We start from the raw sequence: 27,432 nt of genomic DNA on the forward strand, positions 1-27,432 counted from the left end.
GTTTCTCTTTATGTCTGTCTGACTCTGTCTCTCTTTTTCTCCTCTCCCCTCCCTTCCTCTCTCTCTCTTTCTCTCTCTGCCTCTCACTCTCTGTCTCTGTCTCTGTCTCTCTGCCTCTCTCTCTCTCTCTGCCTCTCACTCTCTGTCTCTGTCTCTCTCTCTCTGCCTCTCTCTCTCTCTCTCTCTCTCTCTCTCTCTGTCTCTCTCTCTTTCTCTCTCTCTGTCTCTGTCTCTGTCTCTCTCTCCCTCCCTGCCTCCCTTCCTCTCTGTCTCTGTTTTTCTATATTTGTCTCTGACTCCCTACCTGTCTCTTTTTCTCCTCTCCCTCCCTTTCTTCTCTCTCTCTCTGCCTCTCACTCTCTGTCTCTCTCTCTGTCTCTCTCTCTGTCTCTCTGTTTCTCTCTCTGTCTCTCTGTCTCTGTCTCTTTCTCTCTGCCTCTCACTCTCTGTCTCTGTCTCACTCTCTGTCTCTGCCTCTCACTCTCTGTCTCTGTCTCACTCTCTGTCTCTGCCTCTCACTCTCTGTCTCTGTCTCTGTCTCTCTGCCTCTCTCTCTCTCTCTGCCTCTCACTCTCTGTCTCTCACTCTCTGTCTCTGTCTCTGTCTCACTCTCTGTCTCTGCCTCTCACTCTCTGTCTCTGTCTCTGTGTCTCTCTCTCTGTCTCTGTCTCTCTGTCTCTCTGTCTCTCTCTGTCTCTGTCTCTGTGTTTTTCCCCTCCCTCCCTCCCTCTCTCTGTCTCTGCCTCTCACTCTCTGTCTCTGTCTCTGTGTCTCTCTCTCTGTCTGTCTCTGTCTCTCTGTGTCTCTCTCTCTGTCTCTGTCTCACTCTCTGTCTCTGTCTCACTCTCTGTCTCTGCCTCTCACTCTCTGTCTCTGCCTCTCACTCTCTGTCTCTGTCTCTGCCTCTCATTCTCTGTCTCTGTTTCTGCCTCTCACTCTCTGTCTCTGTCTGTCTCTGTCTCTCTCTGTCTCTGCCTCTCACTCTCTGTCTCTGTCTCTGTCTCTGCCTCTCACTCTCTGTCTCTGTCTGTCTCTGTCTGTCTCTCTCGCACACACACACACACACACACACACGGAGATTTCTGCCCTGGTTGAGAGACGGAGTTAGGTAACTGAGACTCCCGGCCCACTTCTCAGACTGGAAGATTTTATGACCTGCCCAACAAGAGTTGTCCTTCAGGAAGCCTTCCTTGTCAAGCCCAGCCCAGCTGGGTCCCTCCCTTCTCCGGACTCCTTGCTAGTACCGTTACAATCAGACACCACGAAGTTTCCCAGCCAGCTCTCCCCCATTTTTGCAGGTGTGAGAGTCCCATCTCCTCCCCCACCTCAGCTAGCAGAGCTTCTTCCAGGGCAGAGGCAGTGTTTTACACTCCTCAGGGGCTCCCAAGAAGGGGCTCAGAAAGGGCTTGCAGACCAAGTGACTGACAAGTCGCCTTGCAGTCCTGGGGACCAGTGGGTTGCCGATCAGGAACAGATGGGTAAGGAAAGGATGCTTACCACAGAGCCTATGAAAGCTCTCCCGCACTTACCTACAATGAGGCCGACCTCACAGTGGGGGTCCTCATAGCCACAGGACATCATGGTCCCCACTGTGTCATTGACAATGGCCACCACATTCAGCTCCACTCCCTGTGCACAAAAGGCCACCAGTTGCCAGGCAACCGTCATCATGACAACCAATGCTGGGCTTACAGCCTCTGGCAAAGAGGATCCTCCCCAGAAGTCGGGAGCAATATCCTTTACCTTTAGTGAAAACTATGTTCCAACTAAGAGGACTTAAGGACTCCCGGGATGTTAGATTATGCCCCCTTCCCTAAACCCACTCCTCAACAATCCCATGCGAAACCCTGAATCTTCCCCAGGAAAGCGTCACTGGCCAACCAGACCACGCACTCCATTCTGCCTGGAGGAAATGTCTCCCCAGAGTGAGAGCCCTCACACGTCTTTCCCAGATGAAGACTCCGGGCCCCCCCTCAGATCCCCCCGTCCCAAAGAGGTCCGACCTGTCTGCGTCTGATGGCAGCTCGAAGCAGGGACACGACATCCTGGCCCTCACAGCCTGACGCTTTAAAGCCCTTAGTCCAGTTCAAGAGGATACCCTGCAAGTCAGGACACAGGGGGGCTCAGGACGGATCATGGGTCAGCTATATTAAAGATCACTTCCTTCCCCAGTGCCAAGAGGTCCATGAGACCCGCCTGTCTGAGCAGGTCGGTGTCAGCACTCCTAAGCACCACTTCCTCTCCTCCAAATTACATGTGCATCCTCCTTCTCCTTCACAATAGAGTTAAGGGCCAGCCCCCAAAATTTCACTAACTGAAAGGTTTCACAATATTTAGAAAAGATAACTTGGCCCTTTTAGAAGTCAAACCCAGATGATGCATTTCAGAATGAATGAATTAGGAACAAATTGGTGTAAACACGGAGCTATTAACAGGCTTTTTCCTCCCCAAAGATAGTTAAAAAGCATTGGAGGAAAATGGGGAAGGGGAAGAAAACCAAGAGCTCACAGAATTTATAACTGGAAGGAACCTCAGAGATTATAAGCCCAATCTCATTTTACATTTTACAGAATAGGAAACTGAGTCACGCAGGTGGTCGAACCATCCAAGAGACAATATTTAGAGAAGCTAAGTTTAAATGGCTTAGTGACAAAGTAGGAAGCAGGAGGCCCGTAACCCCGGCCTCAGAGTACCACCAGGCAGTCCCCTCGCCCGCCGTTCTTGCTCCTGTTCCTGCTGTTTCTGTCTCCCTAACCGCCACCCTCCACACCCCCAAATCTCTTCACCTGATCCAGGTCAAGCTGTTTGCAGGGGAAGGAGAAGGTGAAACCCAAGGGCAGAGTCTGCCCACTCAGATTATTCTCCTTCTGGAAGTCCACTATGCAGTCTACAATGTGGTCAAAGAGCTTCAAGGGTAAGAGTAGAAGGCAGCGTTCAGAGGCCTGAGCCACAGAGATATTCTCTCCCCCTCCTCTCCCTGCCCACGCCCCTCACCCGCACCAGCCCCCCCACACCGCCTGCCCAGCTCCAGCCTCCACCCGGGGGAAAGGAGCGCCCGGTACCTGCTGCCCAGTCCCCTGGGTCACACTCTCTGGAAGGGAGAAGACCCGGTTGATGATCTTGACTCCTCCCTCACTCCTACTGCCCACTTTCACCCAGAGTACCCGGAAGTTAGTGCCCCCAAGGTCCAGAGCCAGAAAGTCTCCTCTTTCTGCAAAACAAATAAAGCCCGCGTTCTAGCCGGCAGAGGCGGGGCTCGGGCCTTCAGCACAGGAGTCTAAAAGAAGCTCTGAACTCCCCACGGAAGTCTAGGACCCCCCACCCCCAAAGAAACGCTGACAAGGTCAGCCATGCCCGGGGGATGTCAGGGCCTGGGGGAGGGGGGTCCCGGGGCTCTGGCCGGGCCAGCACTCCTCACCTGTGCCATCAGGCAGAGCACAGACATAGGTGGGCAGCATGCGGACGGAGGAGCCCTCTTCCCGGAGCCCCCGCGCCATGGACTCCCGCATTTGCGCCTGCACCATCTTCAGCTGCTGGCTGTGGAGCCGGAAGGGCGCCAGGGTCTCCTCCAGCTGCCGCCGCTGTAGGGCCAGGCGAGAGGCCACGGCGGTCACCACAGCCACCCCCCGGCCCCCACCGTCCTCCGAGGGGACGAAGGTGACGTCGGCGTCCGGAGCCAGGAGCCTCACGGTCTGCTGGAGGAGGGCGCTGAACCTGGCCAAGGGGAGCAGGACGGCCTCAGCCTCCCAGCCGGGGCTCATCCCTGCCAGGAGCTACAGGTCAGCCTCCCCCCGCCCTGGGGCTCCAGGGGGGAACCTCCTCAAGCTGAACCTCCCATGGAAAGCCAAGGACACTGGACTTGTCCAAGACAAGGCAGTCAGGAAGCGGCTGGGAGGGAGAGCTTCTGTCCTAGCCCCTTACTGTGTGCCTCGTGCTAAACGCTTCTACAAATGTTATCTCCTTTGATCTTTACAACCACCTTTGGAAATAGACTGCTTTTATTGTTATCATTTTACAGATGGGGAAACTGAGGCACATGGCGGCTTAAGTGTCTTACCTTGCATCGTACAGCTGAATTTGAACCCAGTTTCAGTATTCTACCGCTACCAGCTGCCTTTACATTCAAAGCTGTGTCTACTCCATTAGGCAGCCTCTTGGGGTAAGGTGGAATATAGCAGAACTGAGGAGAAAATGGGCCTTAGCAGTGCCCACTTTGCTGTACCCTCAGCATGGAATGTCCCTGCCTTCCCTATTTAAATGCAATGGACAGAGTGCTGGAGTGGAGTCCGGAAGACTCGAGTTCAAATTTAACCTCCGACGATGCTTTTTGAGCCTTAGTCTCTTAACTTGTGTCTGCCTCAGTTTCTTCCACTGTAAAATGGGGATAGGACCTACCTCTCAGGGTTATTGTGAGTGGTAAATGAAGTCATATTTGGTTTTTTGTTTGTTAGTTTGTTTTCTTCACATTTTTATTCTCCATTGCCTTTTTTTTTCTTTTTAAAGCTTTTCATTTTCAAAACATATGCATAGTTTTCAAATTCACCCTTGCAAAATCTTGTGTTCCAAATTTTTTTTCTCTCCCCCTTCCCTCCACCCCCTTCCCTAGACAGCAAGTAATCCAACATATGAAAAACATGTGCAACTCTTCTATATATATTTTCATAATAATCTTGCTGCATAAGAAAAATCAGATCAAAAAGGGAAAAATGAGAAAAAAACAAAATGCAAGTAAACAACAAAAAAGGTGAAAATACTATGTTGTGATCTACACTCAGTTCCTACCGTCTCTCTCTGGGTGCAGATGGCTCTCTCCATCACAAGACTATTGGGACCAGCCTGAATCACAATGAGGTCATATTTGTAAAACACTTAGGGACTTCCTCCTCTCCTACTTGCATCCCTTGACCTCGAGGTCCCTAATTGTTCTTTGGGCTTCTTGTTCTTTCTACATCATTGGGCACTGCTGACCATCATCTGCTCCTGGATACACGCCACTGTGAGTTTTTGTGACCCTCCTCTCCTCTGATCCTCCTCCCACTTCTCCGGCTGCTCCTTCTCAGTTTCCTTGGACTGCATTATCCACATCAGGCCCCCAACTGAATGTCCCCAAGATGCTCTGCCTTGTACATCTCTTATTCTTCACTTTCACTTGATGACCTCATCAGCTCCCATCTCTATGTCAATGAGTCCCAAGTCCATACAGCCATCCCTATAGTCTCTCCCCTGAGTTCAATCAGCATCACCATGGCATTTCTCACCAGGAATTTTTTTTTCAGTTAACAATCATCTATTTTCTTCTCTCCCCACTCTTTCCTATCTCCCTACACCTCCCCAGGAGAAACAACAACAACAACAAAAAAAAAAATCCCTCGTAACACACAGAGTCAGGCAAAGCAAATTCCCACACTGGCCATGTACAAGAATATATGTCTCATTCTTCATCCCGAGACCGTCACCTCTGTCAGAGGGTTCCTTGAGAAACAATATAGCAAAAAGGGAACTCATCACTTTCCCTAAAACCTATGCTTCTTCCTATCTGCTTTATTTCCATCACACTTATCAACCCAAGTCATCCTCAGCCGTTCCCTCTTCCCCACTGCAAGATCCATCCAGTCAATGGCCGAGTGTTATTAATCCTACCTCTACAGCATCTGTCACACCAGCCACCCAGCCCCTGACATGAAGGCAGACCTTTATCACGTCCGTGCAGTCGCCTCCTAACTGGTCTCCCTGCCTCCATTCAACCATCCCCCACCTAGGCTCCCAAGTGTTGTCCTAAAGGAGGCTTTCTGCCTCCCCCGGTCCCCGGGCCTCCAGTGGCTTCCAACTGCCTCTAAAACAAAGGCAGCCTCCTCTGGCATTCAAAGCCCTTCCCAATTTGGCTCTGGCCTGCTTTTCCAGCCCCCACCCCCTGGAGGCCAGCCAAGCAGGCCTATTAGCCATTCCTGGGACCCAGCATCCTCTCTCCCATCTCCATCCCTGTCTACCTTGCAGCAACGGCCCCCACGTCTCACTTTCACCTCCCAGGAAGCCCAGCTCCTTCCCAATCTCCGCTCACGTGGCCACCTGCATCGAGGCTTGTCTGACCTCCTCCACCGCTAGGGCCTTTGCCCCTCCCAAGTTCCTGAGCAGTGACTTGGTCTGGTTTTTGCATTTACTTGTTTCCTCTGAGGGAATATAAGCTCCTCGAGGGCACGGCCCGGCACAGAATTGGTACTTAATCAATGATTCTTGACTGAATCCTTCTTTGTGTAGCCGGGACAATTAAATGCCTGGATTCCTCTCTCCCTTCCCCCCACCCCTTTCCCCAGACGCAAGTCATCCAGTATATGAAGTGGGAAGACTGGGTGAGGAAAGGGATCTAGTAGGGGTAGAGGGATTGGGAACGGAGCCTCCCCTGCCACATAACAGCTCCTGCCTCCACTGCTGTCACTTCAGCCATTTTTCCGTCACAGCTGACTCTCTGTGACCCCATTTGGAGTTTTCTTGGCAGAGATTCTGGAATGGTTTGTCATTCTCTTCTCCGGTTCATTTTACATTTGGGGAAACTGAGGCAAGCAGGGTGAAGTGTTTGCTCAGGGTCACACAGCTAGGCAGTGTCTGAGGCTGGATTTGAATGAGGAGCTTTGGGGACTCTCGGCCAGGCACCCTATCCTACTACGGACTACCACGACATCCTCGCCGTCAGGCTGAGGGGAGCTGAAGTATATCACCCCACACACACCAAGCCGAGCTTCCGTCAGAACTCAGGGCTGGGAAACGGAGGAACAGAGGCAGCGGCCCTGGCTTCCACGCCTGCCCTGCTTCCCCTCCGCTAGGCAACCTCTCCGAGTCTGCGATGGGAGGTGGGACAGGCCGCCTCTGAGGGCCCTCCCAACTCTGGGGCCCAGGGCTCCAGATCCGCCCCCCCCAGCCCCGTACCGGGGATGCTGCTCGTAAACGCGGCCGCCCGTAGCCACAGAGACGCCCAGCGGGGATCTCTCCGGGTTGCTCCTCACTCGGGCCAGGACGGCCGCCAGGGCAGCAGCACAGAGGCGGGCGGCCCGGGACGACACAGCTCCACACACCCGCTGCACCTGCGCACAATCCTGGGCACTGGGGTGCAGGCCCAGCCCCTGCAGCACTGCTTGGGCCCGAGCCCTGCCGTGAGAAGGGCTAAAGAGGGAGGGGGTGTCCGGGTCTGAGTGCCCAGGGGTCTGCGAGGAGGGCGGGGGCTGCTGGGGGCCCGTGGCCTTTGGTCCTTAACCCCCACGCCCCCATGATGTGCACATGCCCCTTTAGGCCAGGGACTCCCCCCAGCCCTCCCTCCCCCTGATTGACCCAAATCTGCCTCCTCCACAAAGGAGGGACTCCCAGCGTTCCCCACTCACTCCTCTATCTCCATCACATGCTGCACATGCACAGACCCATGGGTTAGCAGGGCAGGGGAGGGGACGCCCCCAAAAAGGGCCCCCTGGCCAGCCAAGTGTATCAGCACCAAGCGAACGAGCTCTCCCATGTACAGACCCCCAACCATCTTCTCAAACCTGGGGGCCAGAGCAGAAAGGGAACCCCTGGCATTAGGGCCTTGTCTCCAAGGCAGGAAGCAGAACGGGCCCCTGGACCCACTGCAGGAGACCCGGCACCTCCTTCAGAAAGGCGCCCAGGCGTCAGGGAGAGGCAGACGGATCAGGACACGGGAAACCAAGCGTCCCCCTCCTCCCCAACCCCGGCATCCCCTCGGCATCACCTTTGAGTCCCGGGGTTCAAGGATTCCTGGTCCAGCTGGAGGTCAAAGGGCGTCTGCACAGGCTCCAGAGCCCCACCATCTCCAAAGGAGCCCCACTGGACGTTCACACAGATGCGGCCCCAGTCCTCCCTCAGTTCCGCCACGTGCCGGACCTCCTCCATGTAGCAGGCGTTGGTACCCGTGTCTGTAGGAGGGGGAGACTGCAGGTGAGTGGGCAGGGAGCCACCCCCGTGCCGGGGCTCGTGCCCACCCAGCAAAAGCTCCTCACCTACAACAAGTCCGACCTCACATGCCTGGGGCGAAGGGTCGCAGCTCATCATGGTGCCCACCGTGTCGTTCACTACAGCAACCACCTCGATGCTATAGGCCTGAGGGAGGAGAGCGTGGTGGGAGCCTGGCAGGGGCATCACCCCTGCCCATAGAGCCACTGCTGGGCCCTGGGGGTGCCTAAATTCGATGCGCATCCTTGGAACCGCTGAAATTTAACACTGAGCGGTTATTTAGCACCTACTCTTTGTCGAGCACGAGGTAAAGTACTAGGCGAGCCACAAAGTTAGGATGGGACTAAGTCTGGAAGGGGGTATCGCAGAATCTGAACTGGAAGAGACTCTGTCACTCACCTAGTACAACTCCTACCTGAACAGGTGTCCCCTCTCAGCAACACTGTTCTGGAGGAGAGGCCTGGGAAGTTGCAAGAGTGGGAAACCTGCTCAGTTCCAGGTTAACCCACTCTGCTTCGGGAGAGTTCTAATCATCAGAAAGCTTTTCCCGACCCCAAACCAAAGCTCGTCTCCACAACTTCTGCCCAGCGCTGCGAGTTCCGCCCTCAGACAGACATAAACCCAGATGACACCATACGTCAACCCAAATCCGCAAGCGAAGAACTGAGCGGCCCTCGACAAAGTCGTTCCTGATCAGAGGACTGAGGAGGCTTCCTGGAAGGTTTCCTAGTTTTTAAGTTGTGCTTTAAAGAATGAACTATACGTGACTTCCACGGAAATGTTTTGTACGACTGCGCAGGTATCATCTATGTCAAATTGTTTGCCTTTTCAATGTGGGGGGGAGGGAGTAAGGTGACCTTAAAAAACTTTCCTGGGTCCAGTTAACCTCTGTAAATAAAGGTGGAAGAGATGGTCTTTAAGGTCCCTTCTATAAGGAGAGAAATAATTTGGAACTCAAAATTTGAAAAAAAAATGCTAAAATTATATCATTATATAATTCATAATAATATCATTATATCATCAATTGTGATGGACTTGGCTCTTTTCAACAGCAAGGTGATTCAGGTCAGCCATCTACACCCAGAGAGAGGACAGTGGGAACTGAGTGTGAATCACAACCTAGCATTTTCACTCTTTCTGTTGTTGTTCGCTTACATTTTGTTTTCTTTCTCATTTTTTCCTTTTTGATCTGATTTTTCTTGTGCAACATGATAATTGTGGAAATATATGTAGAAGAATTGCACATGTTGAACATATATTGGATTCCTAGACAGGAACCCCATCTAGAAAATGCCATCTAGAAGAGGGGATGAGGGGAAGGGAGGGGAAAATTTTAGAACACTAAGTTTTGCAAGGATGAATGTTGAAAATTATCTACGCATATGTTTTGAAAATTTGAAAAATCTTTAATAAAAAGTTCAAAAAAGAAAGCTAAAATTGTTTTTACATGTAATTGAGGAAAACCACACATTAACTTTAAAGGGAAAAGAAGACTATAATTTGACAAGGAAAAAAAAGACATACAAGCATAGAGAGACATAGTTGGGGAAACAAATGGTCAATTTTCTGGTCAATGATCAGAAAAGACAGTTTGGGGAGAAGAGAAATAGAAGATATATGTAGAGATGGAATGGAACCAGATTGAGGAGGACCTTGAATCTGAAACAAAAAAGTGTGACTATTCCTGATTCATGTGGAGTATTGAAATCCATCTTCAAATCCTGACTCTAATGTCTATAATTTATGTGACCTTGAGTATCTTCTCTGGGTTCAATTCCTCTTCTATAAATAAAGGAAGTGAATGAGATAATCTCTAAGTTCCTTCCAGTAAATGACCCTGTCCATATCTAACAATTCAGTCAACATTCTATCAACATTTATTATGGGCCTATTATGTACCAGGGATTATTCTAGATGTGGAGATTAAAAAAAAAAGCTTTTATTGGAGGTAAAACAATTTTACACAGAAAAGTATCTGAAATATTTACAAAGTAAGCAAAAAACAGTTAGGGGTGAGTGGGAATTTGCAATAAGGGGAATTGAGATAAATTTCAAGTAGCATTTGAACTTACTTTGGGAGGACTCTAGGATTCTCTGGGGGTGAAGGTAAGGCGGGAGTGTAACCCAGGCATGGGCAACAGCTTGTACAAAAAAGGCATGGATGGAGATGGGAGATGAATGTTCTATTCAGGGAATAGCACATAAGCTAATTTGACTAGAATGTTAAGTGGGTGAAAGACTATAATGCCCAATAAACCTGGAAATAAAGACAGATCGGCATCAAATTGTAAAAGATTGGAATGAGGGCAATTTTATCTTTGTATTTCCAACATTTAGTTCACAGAGCCAGGCAAATAGAAGGTGTTTAATTAATGCTTACTAATTGATTACCTTAAAACCAACTAATTGATTACCTTAAAAACCAAAGATTATTCTGACAGGAGTAGGAAGGTTGCATTGGAGAAGGAGATTGGAGACATGGAGCTCATTAAACAAGTAGGGACTGAAACAAAAGGATAGCTACATGAAGCCAGTTCTGAGAGGAGCCAGGTATAAATCCCTCGGCCTCCATGACACCATGCTTATCTTGGGGCTGGCCATCCCTAGCTGACTAGTCTCCTCAGCTGGATTAACATCCATGCCTTCCTCATTAAGCCTGGGTCCCCCAGGCTCTATCCTAAGCCCTTCTGGTGATCTCATCAGCTCCCATGGATTGACTTACTCTCTCTACACAGATTCCTCTCAAATCTATATATCCACTTGTAAAATCTCTCCTGAACTCCAGTCTGGCTTTGCCAGCTGCTTGCTGGATTCAAAGTCAATCTATTCAAACCAAACTCATTATATTTGCTCAAAACCCATCTCTTCTCCATAATCCCCCTAATTCTGATGAGGGAAGCAACCTTCTTCCACATATCCAGTTTTACAATCTCAGCATCATCCTCTGTTCTTCCCTCTCCCTCAATAACTTATCAGTTAATTGGGTGGCCCTAGGCAAGCCACTTAACTTCTATCTGCCTCAGTTTCCTTAATGGTAAAATGGGTATAAAACGGGCATTTACCTTCTAGAGTTGTGGGGAGGATCAGATATTGCCTCTCCTTATCTTTCATACTGTCATCTGCCAAGCCTCATTTGTGGCTCATATCTCCACAGCATCTCTCCATATCCCCTTCTCGCCCTCACACTGGAGAGGTGCCATAGTCAACACCTGTGGCAGCCCATTCCATTTCAGAACAGCTTTTGTTTCAGGATGCTTTTCCGGATATCAAACCTAAATTCTGTCTCTTTGCAATTCTCATCCGCTGTTCCTAGTCCTGGACTCTGGAAGGAAACTTACTTTCCCCCAAACCCACAGCTAATCAGTTGCCAAGTCCCGTCATTTCCCCCCTCTCCTCCATATCCCTCATCTTCACTCACACAGCATCTCTGTAGTTCTGACCCTTATCACTTTTCACCTGTGCTATTTCCAGACACCCTCCTAATTGGTCTCCCTGCTTCCAGGTTCTCCCTTCCTCCCTCCATCCTCCATATAACTGGCAAATTAATATTCTTAACATGCAGGTCTGGCCAAATTACTACCTACTCAACAACTTTCTTCCTGTGGTTCCCTGTGGCTTCTAAGGATAGAATACGGAAACCTTGGTCTGGCATTTAAAGTTCTTTGAATCTGGCTCAGACCTACTTTTCAAGCATTATTTTATAACACTCTTCTTTTCATTTCTACCTTCCAGCCAAACCAAACAACTGTCTACCCTGCCAACAGTATCCATTTCCCATCTCCAGACCTTTGCACAGTCTGGTCCCCATGTCTGGAATGTACTCCCTTCTTACATCTTCAAATCCATACCTTCCTTCAAAGTTCAGGTCAGGTATTTCCTTCTACTGTAGGCTGTTGTTGATTTAAATCCTTAAATTACTTGTTACTTTTATTTATCTGTGTACATATTCTATTATCCCCATGGGTCTTTGTTATTATTTGGGTTTTTGCATCCCCAGTGCCAATAGTGCTTGTACCTTATAGGCCTTTAATGTTTATTGGGTAAAACAAGACTATTTTATGAACAACTGTGATGGACTTGGCTCTTCTCAACAATGGGGTGATTCAAGGCAATTCTTATAAGACTTGGGATGGAGATTACCAATCACATCCAGAACGAGAGAACTATGGAGACTGAATGTGGATCAAAGCATCTTTTCACTTTTTGTTTGTTTGCTTGTTTATTTTTTTTCTTTCTCATGGCTGTTTCCCTTTCCCTTTTGTCTAATTTGAAAATATGTTTAAAAGAACTGCACATATTTAATTTATATCAGATTGCTTGCTATCTTGGGGAGGGGGGAGATTAGGAAGGAGTGAAAAAAATTAGAACACAAAGTCTTACAAAAATGAATGTTGAAAATTATTTCTTACCTAAATTTGTAAAAATAAAATACTACTGTAAAATTTTTTATAACTACTTACATAATACCACTAAATGAATACATTTAATAAATGAATAAATATTTGTTGAATTAAATGGAATAGATATGATGGGTAAGAGTGGAAGAGACTATGAGTCACTCACATGGCACTGGCACGTGTCCTAAAGTACATCTGTGGCAGCCAGGTGGACCTTCTCTGCTAGCCATTTTAATCAACAAACATCAGTTTTACCAATTATTAGATGAATGTTCTCTCATACACAGCCTAGAAGCCATGACAATTGTCCGTCCTACTCCCAATGTGGAGATGCACCAGAACCATCTCCTTTGCCTTCTAACAGGTTCAGATCTTGCTTATGTTGGGGAAAAAAAATCTTCTCTAAATGGTGCCCCACCCCTCTTATTTCTATCCTTTCGTTCATGGTCACACCTTTCTACTGAGTAATTACCTTCTCCATCTCCTTAAATATACTCCAAGGTCTTTCCCAGCTTGTAAGCCTGAGTTCCCAGGAGGCTCCATTCCTGCTTCTACAACTAGCTACTTGGCTTTAGTCCCTATCACTCCACGGAATCCCTTGTCTCTGTGGTCACTTGTGACCTCCTAATCATCAGATCTTATGATCTTTTCTCAATCTGCATTCTCTTTGACATTTCTGTATATGGTGACACTTCCAACCACCTTCTCCCACGTTACTTTCCATGACACTACTTTCTCCTACATTTCCTCCTGTCCTTCTGTACTCTTCTTGATTCCCTTACTGTGACCTTTTCCTCAAGGCTTTTCTTTAGCGTTATCATTTGTCAAACATACCAGTTTTTTGAATCATCAAACTAACTTCCTCTTGTAAATAGCTACCATATAGTAGTTTAGAGTACTATAAAGTATTATAGTACTATAAAGACTACTATAAAATGGTCTTTCTCCTCTCCTCCAATCCCACCCATTGCCATGTTATCGGTCTCTCATCTCCAGCCAACTTCCTTATTTCTTTCTCCAATCTTTTATCTTAGAACAGAAATCTCTATCTGGATATTCCATTAGCACCTCTCAAATTCAAAATGTCCAAAAGTGAGTTTAGTTTTTCCCCAAAACTTATTCTTCCTCCTACCTTCCTAATTTCTGTCAACAGCACCATCATTCCCTTAGTCCCTTGGGCTAAAAACCTCATGTCATTTGTGACTTTGCTCTTTTACATTCTACTCGCAGATAAACATTTCAGCAGTTGATAAAGTCTTTTCTCTTCCATCTGTTCATCCTTCTTATTTCCAGTCACTGGCCTCGGCCAAGCCCTCTTCACCTTTTGCCCAGACTACTATAACTGCCTCCTGGTCATTCTTCCGCTGTCCGGTCTCTCTTCCTTCCTCTGGGCATACAACCAGCTCTGCCTCTCTAAAATGCCATGTTTATCATGTACCTCCCATGGCTCCCCACCTCCTTCAGAGGAACAGCCAAACTACTGTCTGATAATTGAAGCAACACATAGTCCAGTCTTCCCTCACTTTTGTACCTTCATCTCCTGCCATTGCCCAACTAAGCTAAAGTCAGGTTGGTTTCCAAACTCAAAGATACTACATACTCTTTCCTACATCCCTTGCATCTCACTCCTGTACCTCCATTACTGCCATCTTCTCTGGGAAACCAATCTAAAACCTATCCATCGTCTGAGGCTCACTTTAATACAACCAGAGAATTATAGAGTATGATGGGTTCTGGCTGGCCCAGCACAATCTGATCTCTTTTCTTCTCTGAACTCCTAGAACACTATTCCTCCTTGGGCCTATAGCAAAGGCTGCTTGGTGCCCTTAGGAAGTTTTGTATGTACATTATCTCCCCAATAGCATGAGCTCCTCTGGAATAGTTGTGTCATTTTGTCCACCTTAAGAGGAATGGACACATAGTAAGCTTTTGATAAATACTCAGAGTAATAAATACAAAGAAAAAAGACATAAGAATTGATCTTATAATTTGGCTCTTTTCAATTCAATTCAAGGCAATTCCAATAGACTTGTGATGAAAGATGCCATCCACATTCAGAAAGAGAACTATGGAGACTGAATGTGGATCAAAGCATAGTATTTTCATCTTTTTATTGTTGTTGTTTTGCTTGCTTGTTTTTTTCTTTCTCGTGTCTTTTTTCCCTTTTGATCTGATTTTTCTTGTGTAGCATAATGACTATGAATACATTTAATTGTACATGTTTAACATATCAGATTGCTTGCTATCTTGGAGTGGAGAAGAGGGAAGAGAGGGAAAAAAAATTGAAACACAAAATTTTGCCAAGGTGAATGTTGAAAGATGTCTTTGCATGTATTTGGAAAAATAAAATACTATTTTTAAAAAGAACTGACTTTATAGAAAGACCTTAGAGACCATCCATCCAATCCATTTTACAGAAGAGGAAACTGAAGTCCAGAGATGGGAATGGGTAGAGTATGGTCACATAGTGGAAAAGTAGATGACTCAGAAACAAATCCTATGACTCCAAATCCATACTTTCCATTGCACCATATCTCTTCTGGCTAATTAACTACATGCTCATAGGAGTTCAAAGAGTTAGAGATAGAAGGGACCTTCAGGATGATCAGTCCATGACCTCATTTTTCAGAGGAAGAAACCATGACCCAGAGACAGAATTCACTGCCCAGGTTCACACAGATCATAATTAGCAGATTAGCAGGACCAGGACCTGAATGATCCCTGTCCATCCACATAAGCAGCTCCGCTGTCCTGTTGAGGATGCTCATAAAATCACTGGTATTTTCTTTCCCCAAATTCCCCCTCCCTCACCCTGTACTCTCATCCTTCTCACCCCCTGCCTCTGGATGGCCTGTCTCAGCAGTTGCACCACATCCTGGCCTTCCACGCCACTGCACCTGAAGCCCTTGGTCCAGGAAATAAGGGTGCTCTGCAAAGAGAGCAAAAAAGGGCAATTAATCCTTTCTGCTGTCTTTCTTCTTCTGTTTCCCTCCCACATACAGTTCTCCCCCTAGAAGATGCTCACCAGTTTCTACTTCACCACAGGCTGAAAGCCCCCAGTGCTCCACCATCTTACCTGGTTGAGGCCTGTTTGATGACAGGGGAAGGAAAAGTTGAAGCCCAACTGGATGGGTTGGGACCCCACCTGCAGCTGGTCCAGGAACTGCACCAAGCAGCCAGCAGCAAAGTCGAAGAGCTGTAGGAGCAGGAAGTGAGGCTGCTAGGAAAGGTGATCAGGGAAGCGCGGGACAAGTGGGCAGGAGGGGAAGCAGGCTACGCAGGAGGATCTGACCTCCGTGGTGGGCATCTCCTGCCTCCAAATCCTTGCCCCCGTGGTGGGCATCTCCTGCCTCCAAATCCTTGCCCCCATGGTGGGCATCTCCTGCTTCCAATCCTTGCCCCCATGGTGGGCATCTCCTGCCTCCAAATCCTTGCCCCCGTGGTGGGCATCTCCTGCCTCCAAATCCTTGCCCCCGTGGTGGGCATCTCCTGCCTCCAATCCTTGCCTCCATGGTGGGCATCTCCTGCCTCCAATCCTTGCCCCCGTGGTGGGCATCTCCTGCCTCCAAATCCTTGCCCCCGTGGTGGGCATCTCCTGCCTCCAAATCCTTGCCCCCGTGGTGGGCATCTCCTGCCTCCAAATCCTTGCCCCTGTGGTGGGCATCCCCTGCCTCCAAATCCTTGCCCTCGTGATGGACATCTCCTGTCTCCAATCCTTGCCCCTGTGGTAGGCATCTCCTGCCTCCAAATCCTTGCCCCCATGGTGGGCATCTCCTGCCTCCAATCCTTGCCCCTGTGGTGGGCATCTCCTGCCTCCAAATCCTTGCCCCCATGGAAGGCATCTCCTGCCTCCAAATCCTTGTCCCTGTGGTGGGCATCTCCTGCCTCCAATCCTTGCCTCCATGGTGGGCATCTCCTGCCTCCAAATCCTTGCCCCCGTGGTGGGCATCTCCTGCCTCCAAATCCTTGCCCTATGACAAGGGCCACTTCTGGAGACATGAGCACTGCACACCGGTCCCTTGGGTCCAGAGACTAGGCCTCTGGAAATGCTGACAGACACTATACCTCCAGGGGCCACCGGAGATCAAGTTCTGCCCCCTTTCCCCCGGGCTTGCCAGGGCCTTTAAGGCACCCCTTGAGCAGAGTCCTTGCAGCTTACCTGTTGTCCAGTGCCAAGAGTGATTTCGGTGGGGATGGTGAACTCCTGGCTTACTGGTTCTTTTCTTGGGCCAGAGATGCCTGTGAGTGTCACCCATAGCACCCGCAAAGTGGCTCCCGAGGCCCCTAGCTCCAGCACCAGGAAATCGCCCTGCTCTGGGGTTGGGGATGGAAGAATGGGGAAGGTTGTTTCCTGCAGCCTTCCCCAGGAGAGCCCTTTTGCTGTAAGTCTTCCCCTATCTCCAGCCCCTGCCTACTGAACCTCCCGAGACCCTCTGGTTATTAGAATAAAGAGGCTGATGGGATTCTAATTGTTGGCCCAGACCCCAACAACAACCCCAACAGCTGCCCACTGGCCTGAGATCCTGAGTCCTGGAGCCTGGGGCCTGGCTCAGGGAAGTGGTATCAGAAGTGACTTCCCCCTTGGGATGCAAGTGTCTCAGGGGCCTGACCTATCAATGCCCTGAAACCCACCAGTGCCACGAGGAGTGGATCGAACATAGGTGGGCAGCATCTGGACAGAGGGGGAAGAGCCTGCCTGCCTGCCCAAGGCCCGCTCCATGTCCCGCAGGATGCCAGCCTGGATCTGCTGCAACTGCTCCTCCGTCACATCGAACTGGCTCAGGCACTGCTGCACCTGGAAAGAATGAGGGGCCGTGCCTGTGGCGAAAGCCTGGCCTGAGCCCAGCGTCTCCCATTCACGTGTCAGCTCTCACTCTCTCCCAAAGGACAGGGATGAGTTGGCTTCCAGCCTTGGAGAATTTGGCTGGTCCTTCTCACCTTGAAATAACAACCATCTTAGCTCATGCTAGAGTCCGCAAAAGTTTATGAAGCATTTCCTCAAAAAAAAAAAAAAAAAAAGTAGTGTTTCTAGTTCAAATCCTGCCTCTGACACTTACTTAGCTGTAAGATCCTGGGCAAGCCACTGAACTTGTTTTCCTCAGTTTCCTCAACTGTAAAAGTGGGAATGATAATAAGGATAACCCCCAGCATTATTGAGAGGATAAAATGAGATAATATTTATAAAATGCTTAGCACAGTAGAACACAGTAGCTTAATAAATTTTATTTCCTTCAGTCTGTGAGAGGTGTACAGCAGTTATTGTTGAAATATAGAAGGGAAAACTAAATCTTGGTAAAGTGACTTTAATAGACTCAGGGTTTGAATGGATTTCTCCCTCCAAAATTGGTGTTCTCTATGTTCTTTCCTCCAGGCTTACTCACACACGTAGCACCACAAATTCTCAGGGCTGGGATTTAGAGAGAAACAGAGGCTCCTTCTGTTCCTCTGCCCAGAATCAGAGTTTCAAAGGATTTCTCCCTCCAAAATTAGTGTTCTCTTGGTTCTTTCCACCAGGCTTCCACACACATGCACAATCATGAACTCTCAGGGCTGGGATCTAGAAAGAGAGCCCCTTCTGTTGCTCTGCCCCTTCTAGACATTTCGAGCAGAGACTGACTTCTTTTATCTTCACTGACACTGTCTCACTCCCCACCATGGCTGGTGGAAATCTTTGCTTCCCTCAGTCTCCATAGACTATGCTCCTCATAGCAAATTTCCCGACCTCTTTCTTTATAGAGACAACATTGGCTGTCCACCCTGAGCTCTCTATTCTCCCCTTTTCTCTGTCTCAGAACTTTCTACGTCATCCCTCATCCTTCTTTCCTTTCCTCAGGTCTCTAAGGAAAACCTCCTTTCTTGCCAAGGCCAGTGCTTGGGCTTGTGTCCCTGGCCCCATGCTTTCTCACCTTCTCTGGGAATGGACTCCTTTGATCATCTCCTCTTTGTGGCATCTTCAGCCTTTTAAAATTTTTGGCTCCTTCCCCTCCTGCCTTCAAACAAGCTCAAGTCTTAACCATGCTTTAAAAAATCTCACTTAACTGCTCTCTCCTCACAAGCTGTCATCCTGTATCTACTCTCCCTTCCACAACCAGACTCAGAAAAAGCTGTCTCCACTCATTGTCTCCATTTCCCCATCTCCTTTCTCACTGCTTTTAATCTGCTTTCAGTCCTGTTACTTAAATGAAAACACTCTCTCCATGAGTATCAGTGATCAGAGCCATAATTAGGGATTCCAGAACCTGGAGCAAATTCAGGTGAGGAGGCAACTGGAGAGACAATGCACCTAGGGTTGAAATTCCCCTCACCCATCCCCAGAGCTGCACTGCTGAGCATTTCTGCTTCCTTACCCTCTCCTTCACTGGATCCCTATCCATGTTCTACCGCCAAATCTCGGGGGTCTCAAAGGATTCTGTTCTCAGCTCCTTCTTCCTTACTGCACTTGGTGATCTCCCCTCCCAGGAATTTAAATTACCATCTCTCCTCTCAGCTCTACTTCTGCCCCAGACTCTCTGCTGATCGCCATTTTCACGTCTCTGACTGACTTTCAGACGTCTTAAACTGGACGGACACCTCTTAAACTCACTATATCCAAAATGAGATTCCTTATCTTTTCCCCTAAATCCCACCCCCTCCAGCATCTGTTATTGTACCCTCCCAGAGCCTCCCAGTCATCCTCGAACTCCTCACTCTCTCTCACCCCCCATTCCCAATGTCTTGCCAAGACCCGTCGGCTTCACCTTTGCTCTTCTCTTGATGACGTCCCACCCTCTCCTCTGAAACACCATCACTAGGGAAGGTCCTCATCACCTACACCTGGACTAGGCAACAGTCTGCTGGCAGGTCTTCTCTCCCCCTTGCAATCCACTGTCTATTCAGCCACCAAAGGGATTTTCCTAAAGTGCCAGTCCTACTACGTCACTCCGAACCCCCCCCCAACTCCTACTAAATAACCTCGGATGACTCCCTATTGCCTCCAGGATCAAATACAAAATGCTGTTTGACATCCAAAGTCCTTCATAACCTAGTCCCCTCCTATTTCTCATCCCTTACTCCCCACTATATACGCTTTAATCCAGGAACCCTGGCCCCCAGCTGATCCACAAACAAAACACCCCATCTCTGCATTCTGGCATTTTCTCTGATTATCCTCCAAGCCTGGAGTGTTCTCCCCCTCCATCAACTGATACATGTTTATTAAGTGCTCCCTCTGTGCCAAGCACTGTGCTCAGCTCCTCATCTCTACCTACTGACTCCTTGGCTTCCTTTAAAGCCCAAATGAACATACCCTTTTCTATAGGAGGCCTTTCCTGACCTCTTTTAATTCTAGTTCTAGTGTACATTTATTTTTGTTTGTTGCATTCCCCTTTAAACTGTGAGCTTCTTGAGGACAGGGACTGTTTCTTGCTTCTTTTTTGTATTTCCAGAGCAGTGGCACATAGTCGGTGCTTTTAAAAATATTGATTGATTGATCTCCTAGAAGTGAAGATGGTGTGGCTCTTCACAGTCAAAGGCCCGGCCAGGCTCAATAAATTTCCCCAGTCCTCAGCTTCTGCTCATCTCAAATGACAACAATGTCTCTCTCTTTGGAACTGGACTGTGGTCAATTCCTTGAAGGTTGTGTGGTGTAGTGAAGGGGCTGGACCTGACAGCAGAAGACCTGGGTTCAAATCTTACCTTGGGTGTGTAAACATTATGTGACCATAGATACTTTGTTCCCTCACCTGTAAAATGGGAATATCTATGGTACATCTTAATGTGGATTTAATCTCATTTGATGTAATACATAAAAGGTGCTTTGTAAACTATCCATGCCTAATATTGCCATCACCTGCCTTTGCCCAAAGTGCTGGGGCAGCCGAGGAAAGCAGTGGGACAAGAAACCTTTGGGAGGCCACAGGCTGCTTCCCCCCAAACCGAGGCTCGGCTAACACTCTGCAGCTCCGGACACTAAGTCCTCCCTTATGCCTTTCCTTCACACTTAGCTCGGGGTGCATCTTGGAGGTCCCTGGAAGGGCAGTGTAGCAAGTGACAGATCTGGATCCTGACTCCTCTGCTTACTAAGCCTTGGCTAACAAGGCAGTTCACCTCTCTGTGCCTCAGGCTACTCATCTCTAAAACAGGACTCATAACACTTGGAATACTTACCACAAGTAGTAGTCATGAGGAAAAGCCTTTGCCTGTGCTACTGAAAAATAATGGCCATATGGACCCGACTCAGTGACAGGAGAGTGGTATAGACAAAGGCACTCTGAGGAGACCCAAAGATCCAGTGCTGGCTCCCCCAGAGACCTTCACTGGGCCTTTATTCAAGCTATGTCCCCTTTCTGGAGTCTCCGTTTCTTTCTCTGCCAAGTGAGGAGGCTTGGACTAAATGATTACTAAAAGATGATTGAGTTTATGAGCTTGCAGCTCTCCCTCACTTAAATCCAGCTCATTTCACAGCATCATCTCCCCGATATTGTGGTCCTCCTCCAGAATGAAGGACAAACAACATCGAATAAGCTCCAGAATTATGAAAGGCCAGAGCTGGAATGGGCCCCTCCCCTCAACCATCCTGTCCAGCTCATCTCTGTCTGTCTGACTCAGGGTTGGAGGAGGAGGCTAACGACAGCCCAGCTGGTCATAGCATCAAAGATTTGGGACCTTAGAGCCCTCAGAGGCCCTTAGCTAATTCACATCCTTTCCTTCACCTTACTGACACTGAGGAAAACTGACGTCTAGAGAGATAAGTGATGTCCCCCTGTCCACTCAGCTGGTATTGGAGAGAATCCGGTGCTCTTTCCACTATGCCATGGGGCCAACTTGTGATACAGGGCAGAAGAGGCTGCCCAGGGACCTGCCCTGGCAATGCCAACCTATTCCAGGCCCAAGAAGCACCATCAATGACAGAATAACAGCAGCTCTCGTTTCCATCCTGCGTAAGCTACTTACAAAGCACCTAGTTCTTCATCATGACCCAGGAAGGAAGAAAATCAAAGTACCCTTGTCCGGTTAACACTCAGAGAGATATGACTTGCCCAGAGTAACACAGCCAGGAAGCCTGGCAGCCGGGGGCTCGAGCCCAGGTCTCTGGCTGGGTCCGGGCTCACTGGCTCTCCTGCCGTGCTGCGGCTCCCAGGGCAGCCACGGACAGGCATGCTGAGAGGGCTGGGCTGGGCGGGGAGGGGAAGGCAGTCAAGTTTAGGACCCATCGGACACCAAGCTTACCAACTCCAGGGAGTTCTCATTCATGACTGAGTTTTCAGGCAGAGTAGAGTCCACTGGAGTCATCTGTGGAAGGAGAGCAGAAAGAAATCAGGGGAGGTCCGGCTTACTTCATGGACTTAAGCTCTTCCACAGAAATAGGGAAAGAATTGTGGGCAGAAATGGCTCCAGGGACTGTCTCTAATGTCCTTTTCAAGAGGATGGAGAATGTGAGCTCCTCTCACCCCTTCTGCTCCTTCCCACTGAGTCCCTTACGATATGGAAAAGTAAATGTTGCAATCAGAAACATCCTGACATGTAAGCACACTTTTAATTCAATAAACATTTAATAAGTATTTATTGGATAAGAAAACACAGGTAGACTCCAGATATCTAAAACCAGAAACAAGATAGTATCTAACCCTCAAGAAGTTTGCATTCTACAGCATGCACGCAGATAAACATATATGAGGTAACGAGAAGAGAGAGAACGCTAATGACTGGGGGATCAGGACAAGCTTTCCATAGGAGGCAGTGCCTGGGCTGAGCCTTAAAATAGAATTCTGAGAGATGGAGACCAGGAGCGGAACATCTTAAGGTCTGAGAGATAGCCTAGGGGAAGGAATGGAGGAGATCCTGGTGAAAGGATATTAAAGCTGATATCAGGTGGCAGAAATTCCTGATGCCTGGAGGCAGAAACTGGTGGATTACCAGAGCTCTGGAGCTGAGAGCTGCAACAGGGCTAAAACTGAACAAGTGCCTTCCTCACTAAATCAACCTTCAGAATAGTGAATGCTGACATACCCTAGGGGAACGCCGTCCCCTAAGATAAGGGGAAGAAGAGATCACCAAAGTGCCTAAGAAGGAGCAAAATGGCTCAGGTAGGAAAAGGAACAGGTCAAAGCTCCCATGCTAATCACCAGTAAGATCAATCTATGAGTGATTATTGTTTTCTAACCTAGACAAAATAGGGAGATTTAGTCTCAAAAAAAAAAAAATGGGGATGGAATATTAAAAACCTCCTCTTTGGTTTAAAACTTAAAATATTAAGAAATATATTTTTCTCTAGTTTATTAAGAAATTTTTTTTCTTGAGCTTAAAAGACCTTTTCCTTTAGGAAAGTAAGTAGAACAAAATGCTTTTTTTAGAGAACTGTATTGTGGGTGGTAATCAAATTGTTGAGCAAAGAATAATTCTTCATGTTGTAGCATAACCTTTACCATTCCTGCAGGTGACAAGGTAGTCTCTTTCCCCAATCCCTAAAGCCAAAATATATAATGTATCCTTTTCCATCAAGATTTTGCTATTAATCATTGGAAGAGCCTCAGAGATGTCTTAAAGAGAATGGTCTGGAAAGGAATGGGATGGTAAATTTTCCTGGAATGTTACCTCAAACCATATTTTATATATTATGATTTTTTTCTTCAAGAGTCCTGTGAAATGTTATCTCAAATTATTTTGGGAAGAGAGTCATGGGGTATAAGGGAGGGAGAGTAGAGACTTTGCCAATTTGAATTTCTTAAATATTAGAACAATGTTAAGTTGTTTCTGGCAGATTTGTGCCTAAAATGAAGATTAAACTATTAATATTTTTTCTTCTATATCCTTCTCCTTATCAAGGCCAATTCCTTGGCAGATGTTCCCAACAAACACCAGCTTCCCAACAATCTTCAAGACAAGTTTATTTCTTACAGCTCTCAAACATGAGCAGCTCTCCCTTATCCTTCAGCCAATATGTGGCTTGCAGGGATCCTTACGTAGTTTAGTGATTCTCACTTTTAGTTGAACTTGATACTTTCACCCTAAGCCATGATCCCAGATGATTTCTCTCTTTCACAGTCAAATAGAAAAAGCTGTCTGTAACCTTATCTCTACTTCCTCTCCTATCATTCTCTTCTCAAGCCCTTCAATTTGTTTCTGACCTAATATTCAACTCAAATTGCCTTCTCCAAAGTTAATACTGATTTCTTATTAGATAGATCAGATGCCCTTTTCTAAACCTTATCCTTCTGGACCCTTGTGGAACATTTAGTACTGCTGACTGACATCTCCTCTTATACATTCTTCTGGGTTTTGGTGACTGCTCTATTTCAATTTTACTCCTTTCTGGTAGACCACTCCTTTCTCAACTTCCTTTATTGGGTCATCATCCATGTCCCTGTCCCCTAATTATGGTCTGTGACTCTGTCTTGGGCTCTCTTCTCTGCACTTTTTCTCAGTGACCTCACAAGCTCTTCTGGGCTTATTGTCTCTATAAAGGGGACTCCCAAATTTATACGTATGTTCCCCAATCTCCCTTCTTATCTCCTAACTGTACTTCTCATTGGTATCTCACACTCAATATGCCCTAAATTCTTTCCCCCACCCCCAAACCTACCCTTCTTTTTAACTTCACAATTCTTTCTCATTACCACTACATCCACAACTCCTCTCTCTTTGTCTCACTTCATATTCAATCAGTAGGTTCTACCTATCCTCTTCTCTCCACTCATACAAGCATGACCCCAGGGTTCAAGTTATAATTCAAGTTTAGATGTTGTGATAGCCTCCTAATTGGTTCTCCTTCCCCATTCTCTCTCTTTTCCAATCCATAATCCACACAAGTTGCCTAAAGGATATTTCTAAAGCACAGTTCTCCCCATGTCATTTCCCTTGCTCAATAAACTCCAGTGATTTCCTACTGACTATAGAATCAAATATAAACTACTTTTAGTTGACTTTTAAAACCTTTCTCTACCAACAATCTGACTCCAACTTACCTTTCCAAACTTATTACCTATTATTGAACTCAATGATCCAACCAAAAGGGCTATCTTACTGTTCTCCATCCATAACAGTTATCCTTCAGCTCTATACCTTTGCACAGAATGTACTTTCTTGTCTCAACCTCTTAATAGTCCTGGTTTTCTTCAAAACTCAGCTTAAGTGGCGCCTCTTACACAAAAGACTTTCTAAATCCTCTCTAGTTGCTAAGGGAACCCTTCTCCTACCCCCCCTATCAATTTCCTAGCATTCACTTTGTATTAATTTATTTCCTTTTCATATTTTTATTTAATGTTTTTATTTTCCCCAATTACATAAACCAATTTTATATTTGTTTTTAAAACTTTGAATTCCAGATTCATTCTCTTCCTTCCCTTTAAGAAAGTACATGTGAAATTACTTCATATGAATTATGTGTAAATATATGTTTATAAGTATATCTCCCTCTGATAGAACATAAGTTCTCTGAGGACAAGGACTACTTCATTTTTTGGCTTTGTATCTTCAATGTCCAGCATGTAAAAACTACTCAATAAATTCTTGCTTATTGATTAGAAGTAGGATTGTCAAATTCCCAGAACAACTAAAAGTCTGGCTTAGTGGGAATATACAGTGCATGAAGGGGAATAATATGGAATAAATTTGTAAAAGTTAAGGTCAGATTGCAAAAAACCTTAAAGACCAGGTTGAAAATGTACACTATCTTGGAAGAAAAAAGAAGTTACTGAAGTTTTTTGAGTAGTAGAATGAAATAATTAGACCCATTTCTTATTTTGATGGCTAAGTATAAGTGGGGAAAGTTGGAGAAAGAGTTTCTAGTTTCATTTTCCTATAAATTCCACCTGCTTATAAATTGTGGGAATCGAGGGACATCTCATTTCATAGCTGAAAAAGCCCACTTCTCCTCACTCTCAGTCCTTGAAACTTGTTTATTCTCCCTACCCCTATTTTGAAAAGCCCCTACTCTATCCTCCAAATAGAAATCAAGATTGCCTAATCTTGCATCATGGTTTATATATCCTGATTAGCCATCTTTTTTTAATGCGTAAAAATCTATCTTGTCCTATATTCAGGATCCAGAGCAAGCTGAAGAGGCCTGATCCTGATTTATTAGGCATCAGACCTTTGTTTCCTCAGTTATTTCAGATTTTACCAATAACAATTTCTAGGTGGAAATACCCAACAGGTAATTGGTGATGGGCTAGAATTCAGGATATATGTGTGTGTGTGTTCATATGATTATAATTATAGCAGTTAATATTCATAATATTCATAGAGTGCTTTGTTTGCGAAATTCATTACATAGGTTATTTCAACTGAGCTTCATAATTGAAGGTTGAATTGAGGTAAATTGGTCAAGTTATTTACCAAGGGTCACACAGGATAGATTTGATTTTAGGACTTCCTGACTTCAGGTCCAGCACTCTATCCACTGAGCCACCAGCTGTCTCCAGAAAAAGAAAATCAAAGTATGTTTGTAAGTCTTTGCCTCTACGTGTCTCTAGACACTCTAGATATGAGTGTCTGACTTTACATACATACATACTCACATGTTTTACCACATATGAATGGGTTCATATGTATATGCATACCTATCTCATATATACATACATGTTATACTATATATGTATGTATAAACACATTAATAAGCCAATGTACACATTTATATGTGTATATACAGAGAGAGTCGCACCTTCTTTCTCTGTATAAGGGGTTTGATCTCTGCCTTTCTATCTCACAGGGTTATTCTGATGATTAAAGATAAAAGAATGGATCAGAAAATGGTTTGTAAAGTGTAATCTTTCTCTTAGGAAGCTACTGGGAAGAGTGATTAAGATTCAATTCTCAAATGATGGTCATGTTGCTCTTTTAACTATTCAAAATGGAAATTGGTCTTTCATTGAATATATGGGAAAGGGATGGTGAGTGGACTTTGGATGTATGTGAGTTTTAAATTTAATCTTTTGTTTAAATTTTAGTATAAAATTTAGTTCTAAGAGTCAGTAAGTTGAACCTGATGCTATATGGACCAATTTATAGAAAGCTGGAACTTTCTCCATGGGTTGGTATGTTGGATTTTTTTGCATGGTAGCAGGTTCATGGACTAAAATCTAACCTCTTATGAAAAATAGGCACATTCTTCTTATAGTTTTTTGCCTTTGTAATAATAATAAACTGTTTTATGAATTCTTGGTAAGAATTCTCCGAATTCCTCCGAAACAGATCAGAAGGATTATTATAGACATTTAATACATCCTCCTATGTACTCACAGTTTCCTCCTCACCCTCTATAGAAGTACTTACAATAAGATTGCATTCTGGCTTTTGCCAGTGACTTCAGGAGTCCAGGCAGACCCTAGTGAGCTATCCAAAGGGGACTGCCCAGAATCAGCCACTCCTACATTTTCTACCACATCCTCTCCCAACCCCTAGATTACCAAATCCTAATAGTTCCTTGTTCTCTTTGCTAAATCCGATAATGGAGAAGATATATGAAGTCCCTCTTTCCTCTCTTTTCCCTATCTGCTGTAGAGAAATGTACTCATCAGAGCCAGGATCAAGAAGCTGGAACCCCCTTGCTGGAACCCCTCTTTCCCTCTAGTGTGACCAAGAAGAAGCCAAGGGATAGGATGTGGTGGGGCCTCAGAAGGTGGAGGATGAGGAAGAGAATAGAGGAGGCTTAAAATCTGTTAATCCTTCATTGGTCTCTTACCTTGAGATATAGATCACGATGCTCCTTTAATACTTCTCTTGAGTCTTCCCAGGGCCAAGCTTATCTCTCGCTGTTTCTTTCAGAATCCTTCTAATAACTCCTGTTCTGCTTCAGAGAGTGAAACTACCCTCTGAGCCTCTGAATTATAAAGCCTCTGGCCCCGCCCCTTCCTCCAAAGGCACTTGCCCCATAGCTCATGTTCAACTGTATAGGTTGATGATCTGGGTTGGGTCAATTGCCTGCCAGGAGAGGAGTTCGAGATGAAGCAGGAGTGAGTCTCTGCGGATCAGGAAGATGACACAAAAACTGGAACTCAGAAGGTTACTGATAACTGTTAATAAGGCCACAGGCTTCTCAAAGCACTCGCCATACATTTTTATCACTGGATCCTGGATACTGTGTGGTAGTGATTGCAGGCCTTCATTT

The 27,432-nt window shown here is 46.5% G+C and overlaps 1 protein-coding gene across 1 annotated transcript in view; it reads right to left on the minus strand.

The window, feature by feature from the left end:
• Positions 1-27,096, minus strand: part of HK3 (hexokinase 3) — a 45,003-nt gene extending 17,907 nt beyond the window's left edge. Inside the window, exons 1-15 of the mRNA XM_051979005.1 lie at positions 27,007-27,096; positions 21,555-21,617; positions 16,980-17,142; positions 16,507-16,661; positions 15,424-15,543; positions 15,181-15,276; positions 7,998-8,097; positions 7,730-7,913; positions 7,371-7,526; positions 6,922-7,155; positions 3,419-3,714; positions 3,063-3,211; positions 2,787-2,906; positions 2,004-2,099; positions 1,530-1,629 (exon numbers count right to left, since the gene is read on the minus strand). Coding sequence (XP_051834965.1) covers positions 1,530-1,629; positions 2,004-2,099; positions 2,787-2,906; positions 3,063-3,211; positions 3,419-3,714; positions 6,922-7,155; positions 7,371-7,526; positions 7,730-7,913; positions 7,998-8,097; positions 15,181-15,276; positions 15,424-15,543; positions 16,507-16,661; positions 16,980-17,142; positions 21,555-21,617 — 2,032 coding nt within the window. The 5' untranslated portion in view covers positions 27,007-27,096. The remainder of the gene's footprint in view (positions 1-1,529; positions 1,630-2,003; positions 2,100-2,786; positions 2,907-3,062; positions 3,212-3,418; positions 3,715-6,921; positions 7,156-7,370; positions 7,527-7,729; positions 7,914-7,997; positions 8,098-15,180; positions 15,277-15,423; positions 15,544-16,506; positions 16,662-16,979; positions 17,143-21,554; positions 21,618-27,006) is intronic.
• Between the last annotated feature and the right edge of the window lie 336 nt (positions 27,097-27,432).

This window comes from Antechinus flavipes, chromosome 2 (genome assembly GCF_016432865.1).
Source record: "Antechinus flavipes isolate AdamAnt ecotype Samford, QLD, Australia chromosome 2, AdamAnt_v2, whole genome shotgun sequence".
Classification (NCBI taxonomy): domain Eukaryota; kingdom Metazoa; phylum Chordata; class Mammalia; order Dasyuromorphia; family Dasyuridae; genus Antechinus; species Antechinus flavipes.